At 35.6% G+C, this 6,848-nt stretch overlaps 1 protein-coding gene across 2 annotated transcripts; it reads right to left on the bottom strand.

Annotated features, from left to right (window-relative positions):
* Positions 1-261: 261 nt before the first annotated feature.
* CCL20 (C-C motif chemokine ligand 20) lies at positions 262-3,729 on the bottom strand. Of its 2 annotated transcripts, none has more exons than XM_028150832.2 (4): positions 3,479-3,729; positions 2,277-2,388; positions 1,255-1,332; positions 262-604 (listed from the first exon to the last, which is right to left on the bottom strand). In XM_028150832.2, exons 1-4 carry the CDS (start codon positions 3,552-3,554, stop codon positions 583-585), a joined length of 288 nt encoding a protein of 95 aa, XP_028006633.2. In that variant the 5' UTR covers positions 3,555-3,729; the 3' UTR covers positions 262-582. The 2 variants fall into 2 exon arrangements, with proteins under 2 accessions (XP_028006633.2, XP_008143301.2); XM_008145079.3 differs by having other exon boundaries at positions 2,277-2,391.
* Positions 3,730-6,848: the final 3,119 nt, after the last annotated feature.

A 6,848-nucleotide genomic window follows, 5' to 3' on the forward strand; every position in this document is an offset into this window, starting at 1 on the left:
AATAAGTAGGCAGAAGTAAATAGGAAATACCAATTTTCAGAATATGTTTATATTTCCTACTAGATCTTTAATTTTTTTATATATCTTAAATGCCATATAACTCAATCAACAAACAATTTTTGGTTATTCCTTTTAGTTTTAGTATTTATTTTCATCATTTTTCTCTTTTACAGGTAATTACAACAATTTAGGAAACAAAACTATAAACAGAAGAATGTTAAATAGCTTTTTTAAAGAGTTCCTGCTTGCAAAAAAGTTTATATAATCTTATTCCTCCAAGCATAATTTTATACCTCGTACTAAAATAAGTAGTTTATGAAAAATTATTATTAAATAGTAAGACATACACACAAAAGGCCCACATATATAAATAACTTAACATGAACTAGTTTGGCTGTAATGCAATGTTTAACAAAGTAAAGAACGATGCAATATGTATCAACTTCATTAACTGGATAAGTCCAATGACACAAATCAGATAACTGCTAAACCCTCAACGATGTGCAAGTGAAACCACCAACTCCAGGGAGGTTCTTTTTGTTTTTGGGCTGTATCCAATTTCATTCCAAAGAGCATCTGTTTTTACATCTTCTTGACTCTTTGGCTGTAAAGAGAAAGAGAAGGAACAAATAAGCAAAAACTGGGTGACTGGCTGGCGGGAAAGGCTTTGGTGCCTAACAGTTGCCTCTCATTCCCTAATCTCATGTCAGGATGCCCACCAGCTCTGAGTCCAAATGAGTACATCAAGGTTCAGAGAGGAAGGGCCTGGACCATCAAAACTCGGTTAGCGATGACAGAAACAAGAATGAACACTTATAGCATGTCTTCAAATTCCATGTCTATGGCACTGTGGTGTTAGGCGACTTCTGTCCATTGATAAAATGTGGCTCTATTATCATCAATGTAAATCAAAACCATTGTTCTCTTTCTCATTGTTTATATTTCAGTTTTTAACAAACCAATGTAAATTATATAAATAGGAGACATTTTTGCAACAAGAATCAAATAGCTTGTGAATATCAAATGCATAGAGGAATTTAATACGTCATGTGAAAAAATCACGAAGTTAAAAAAAAATGATTTCTAAGTGGAAAAAAGTGAATTTTTGTTTTGATGGTCCAACTCAAATTTGCCTTTTAAAAATTCCACAGTGCTTAGGCTGGAAAATGCCAGCAAGCCTAGATAGAGCCACCACTCTGCACACTGCTCTTGCCCCAGATGTTTGGAGAGAGGCTACTAGATTGTGTTTCATACCTGAGGACGTGCACAACATGTTTCACCCATTTCTTCTTTGGATCTGCACACACAGCCAACCCTTTCTTTGTGTGAAGGCTGAAAAGTCAGAAAATTTGATTTGTGTTTAAAGAGCTTTCAAATGGCTTTTTCACCAAACATGCAATGGAAATTTCATATTCCAATTGATAGTTCTATGCACTAAGCATTTCATTTATATCACAGGTGAAAAAAATGCAAAAAAAAACCCCAAAACAACCAACACAACCATATTATCTCAATAAAGCTTGATGCAAGAAATAAAAGGGATGCTCCCTGACTTTCTCTGCAATTTCACAAATGGCTGCTCAATGGCAGAAAATAAAGACCCAGAATATATATATATATATATATATATATATATATATATATATATATATATACACACACATACACATTCTCACACACACACACACACACACACACACACGTATATATCTCAAAAACAAATTACCCCAAAGTATAATATCTGATATAAATCAAGACTATTATATGTGACAGTACAATTACTCTGAGTTTTTACTTATAGCCTCAACCATTTTCTAGTAGAAGATTATCATTTTAAAGTCTAGTCTATGTTTTCCATATTTTCTGGAACTATCATGTTAGTAGCCTATTATTTTATCTAGAATATGCTTCTGTTTTTAAAGCAAAACCTTTGCCTTAGTCCAGTCTTATTTAAAGTGAGCTTTGAGTCAAGTCTCCTTCGGTCACCATGGAAGAAGACTTGACTTGGAATGGTAAACACACAATGCACTATACAGACGATATACTGTAGAATTGTACACATGAAGCCTATATAATTTTTTTAACCAATGCCAACCCAATAAATTTAATAAAATTAAATATCTATAAAAAGTGAGTTTTGAAATAGACATGCACTACTAAAACATACCTTTGCCACATCTTATATTTCTGAATGAAACTCAAAAAAGGCAAAAGTTTTATGCCTGAAATTCCCATGTATTCTGATACAATTGAGTTAAAAGCAGTTAATAACTTACATGACTGCATTGATGTCACAAGCATCGTTGGCCAGCTGCTGTGTGAAGCCCTTGATAAATTTGCTGGGAATGGCTTGTTCTGTATATCGAAGGCAGCAATCGAAGGCGCTTGCTGCTAAAAAGAAATGAATGGTATTGAGTCCATATGAATGAACTATTCTGTAGTTGTGGGAAGCCTAGAATATGATATATAGAGTAAACTATTTAAAGGAAGAGTTTCAGTGTCTTTGAGACTGAATTTAACGTAGTTACTTTTTTTTTTTCAGTTCTCAAAAAAAATAGTTTCTGTGGTGGGAAATTTTGGTTCAATAATATAGTTTAGAAGCACATGACTTCTCATAAGGGGACAATCTTCAGTAAGAAACACAAACTGGCTCTCTTATTTCAATCCACTATAATTACTCAAGAATATGAGTAACTCTCACATGAAGAAATTCATAGATAATCTTTTAAATTGGCAGATTTTCATCTATCATCTGGCTGCTGAGTACTGAGAGGAATGAAAAGAAAAGACTTTACAAATGAAAATGTGATTCATAAAAGCTGCTTTTATATGAGCTATAAATAAAGCATTTTGAAATTATAAGAGTTCATAGACATTTTTCATTTTGTTCATTTTTAGGAATGCACCTATTGCTAAAAAGTGATGTTCTCTTACAATAAAGCAATACTTAGACACTCCTCCAGTTGAATTATAACCTGTTGTAAGATAAGGGATAAATGTTATCACAAAGTTGGCAAGTGATGTCCCAGAGGCCTTGCAAGCATGAAGAGCTCGGGTGCCATAATCCACCCCTAAATAATGAGTTTTGAACTTTGCTGAAACTATTTAGTTGGGAGATGAGAAAGTTGGGGAAGTGGGAGCGTTCCTTACATTTCAGAATGACCCCATTCACTGGTAATGCTACTCAATTTACATCTTCTCAGAAATAGCAGTTTGGCAGTATTCTGGAGCTTAGGGGTCTCTGTGAGCCCACCCCCACCCCCCCAATCTGCTGTGATTGACAGCAGAGAAGAAAGCCTGGTCAGCAGCAGGAACCTTTCCCTCCTTCACTCACCAGTGAGCTGACAACTCCCATGACTCCGTTTTGAAAACTTTCTCACAGGCTTCTATCCTCTGAGGACCCCCCAGATGAGTTCAAGGCTTAGAGGAAAATGAAAATAGATCTTCCTGCCCTGCGAGCAGAAAGAGTGACACCTACCTTCTGTCTTGCTGCAGAGGTGGAACAGCAGCACTGACATCAAAGCAGCCAGGAGCAAACTCTTGCTGTAGCCCATCTTTTTCAGCTCAAAGAATAGAAGTGCTCAGTGCTGGGTACCCAGTTCCCTGGGGTGTTGTGGTGTTCTGATAGCAACCTGGGACTTAGATGGCACTACTTATAGCAAATATTGGGAATGTACACAAAAGGCGTGCTCTCCCATGGGGTTTTCCCCATTGATGGACCTGCCCCATCATGTTGTCACACACACACACACACACACACAAAAAAAAAAAACACAGGAAAAACTTCCTGCCTGGGAAGGTATGAAGGTCAGTGTTGTGGTGCGGGGGGTGGGAGGTGGGAAGGGGAAATCCTGTTATATCCTCTGAAGATTCCCAGCTAGTTTTAACTTAATCTCTTGTCTCTGAGAAGAGAGGATAAGAGTTAACAATAATACAAACACAGGAACATTCCAGAACTCCTATTGTTATACTCTATTTGCTTTCCAAAGCCAATCAGAGAGGGGGAGGATGGGGTAGGATTCCAGGCATACTCAGGAACCATTCACAATTGCAAAGCTGAAACTCAGCTGTCACCAAAACCTTGAATTTCTAAACTACTTTTCAGAGCAGGTAATATAACAATGCTGTAGTAGTTCCCCAATTTTTGTGGAAAATACTAACCCTTAAGTAAGACTCAAGCTTAAGCTTCATCTTGATTTTGTGACAACTCTTCTAAGAATCTACTACATTTACATGACTCCAATATTTCAGCCCAGAAAGTAATTCCCACCAACCCTAAACGCTTCATGCTAGTGTAGTTATATAATTTAATCCAAAATTCAGAAAGGTTGGAAAAGAAGAAGAAAGACTATCAGCAATGGGTAATCAACAAAAGAAATGTCAAATAATAGTGACAATGATAACAATGGTAATATGCATTCCTAACCTATGATGGTGTAATAAAAATTTTCCACTAGGGAGAATATCATTGTATGCTAGGGATTGGCTTGCAGGACATGTGAACTGTAAAGAAACAACACAAGGAAGCTTTGAGGGTGATAGAATTATTTTCTGTCCTACTAAGGGCATCTACACGTGTTAAAAATCATAAAGCCTAACATCAAAAAAAGGGAATTGCATTATATGATCATTTTTAAAATAAAAATATTGACATCATTAAAAGAAAACTGTCCGCTAAATACAAATGGATTAAAAAATATATACCCTCAGCTCTAGCTGATTTGGCTGAATGGATAGAGCATCAGCCTATGGACTGAAGGGTCCCAGATTTGATTGAGCCTCAGTTGCAGGCTTGATCCCGGACCACATTCAGGAGGCAACCAATTGATATGTCAGTTCCTCTCTGTGTGTCTCTTCCCCCTCCCTTTTACTCTCTCTAAAAATCAGTGGGAAAATATCCTTGTGTGAGGATTAACAATAACAACAACAAAAAATACATATATGTATATATATATATATATATATATATATATATATATATATATGCCTAAGCAACCACGGAGGGCTGACCATCTGGTAGCTATGACATGCAATGACCACCAGGGGGCAGATGCTCAATACAGAGGCATGGAAACATGAAACAGACTGATGAATCTCTGAAGGAAGAGGGGAGTGGGAAAAGGTGGAAAGAGATTAACCAAAGATCTTATATGCATACTAGAGGCCCCTCCCCCTGGCCTTCGCGGATCAGGCCGAAACTGGCTCTCCTACATCCCCCGAGGGGTCCCGGATTGCAAGAGGGTGCAGGCCAGGCCGAGGAACCCCACCGGTACACGAATCTGTGCACTGGGCCTCTAGTCAAACAATAAAAAAGAGAACTGAAGTTGCTGTACCTGTAACTTAAAAAGCACACTTCAAAACACAAATGTTACAAGAAATGAAGAGAAAGTTTCATAATGATAAAAGATCAATCCATCCAGAAGATATAAAAATTATGACCAAATATACATCAACAACAGCACCTCAAACTACATGAAACAAAAACTGACAAAGTTGAAGGAGGAATAGACAATTCATCAATAAAAGTTGGTATGTCAATACCATATTTTCAATAATAAGTAGAAAAACTAGAAGATACTCAAGAAAAGAGTATACTTGAACAACACTCTAAACCAAGTAGAGCTAACAGACATCTATAGAACACTTGGCCCAACAGCAATAAAACAGGCATTCTTCTCAAGTGCATATGGAACATTCTCCTAGCATACATCATGTGTTAGGACATAGACCAAGTCTTAATAAATTTAAAAGGATTGAAACCATAAAAGTATGTTTCAAACTACAATCGAATTAAATTAGAATTCAATAACAGAAGAAAATTTGGGAAATTCATAAATACATGTATATTAAACAATATATTCATAAGCATCCAATGTGTCAAAGAAGAAAGAAAGGAGAAAATACCTTGAGAGGAATGAAAATAAAAATGCAACATACCAAAACATATGTGATTTGGCAAAATCACTGCTCAGAGGGACACTTATAGCTGGGATAAAGGAAATAGGGAATAGCAAAACAATAGAGGAAATCTGTGAAAATGTTGGTTCTTTGGAAAGATCAACAAAATTAAGAAGCATTAACTGGACTAATCAAGAAACTAAAGGGGGAGGGACAGAAGAATGGAGAGAAGACAAATTGCTAAACTTGGGAATGAAAAAGGGATATCTACCAACTTCAAGACATAAAAAAGGACTAAAATGGAATATTATAAGCAACTATATGCCAATAAAGTAGATAATATAGGTGAAAGGGACAAATTACTAGAAAGACACAAATTGCTAAAACTGACTCAGTAGACATAAAATGTTTGACTAACTCTATAACAAATAAAGATATCAAATTAGTAACTGAAAATGTTTCTACAAAGAAAAGCCCAGACGAAAATGACTTCACTGGTAAATTCAAACATTCAAAAAAATTAAAACCAATTTTTCCCAAACTTTTCCAAACAGTAAAAGAGGAGGAAATAATTTTTAATTCATTCTATGAGGATAGTATTATACTGATATCAAACTAAGGAAAAAATCACAAGAAAATTATAGGAGAAAATCTTCTATGAATATAAATACAAAAAAACCTCAACAAAATACTAGTAAACTGTATCCAGAAACATATATAAAGGACCATGCACCAGAACTAAGTGGGATTTATCCCAGGATATGTAAAACACACAATATTAACAGAATAAAAAAAAAAAACAAGAACCATACGAAAAATATTTGACAAAATCCAACTAGGAATTGCCTCATCAAACTAGGAATAGTAGAGAACTTCCTCAACCAGATAAAGATCATCTATGAAAATCTCACAGCCAGTACCATACTTAATGTTAAAAGACCAAATGTTTT

Source organism: Eptesicus fuscus, chromosome 11 (genome assembly GCF_027574615.1).
Source record: "Eptesicus fuscus isolate TK198812 chromosome 11, DD_ASM_mEF_20220401, whole genome shotgun sequence".
Taxonomy (NCBI): domain Eukaryota; kingdom Metazoa; phylum Chordata; class Mammalia; order Chiroptera; family Vespertilionidae; genus Eptesicus; species Eptesicus fuscus.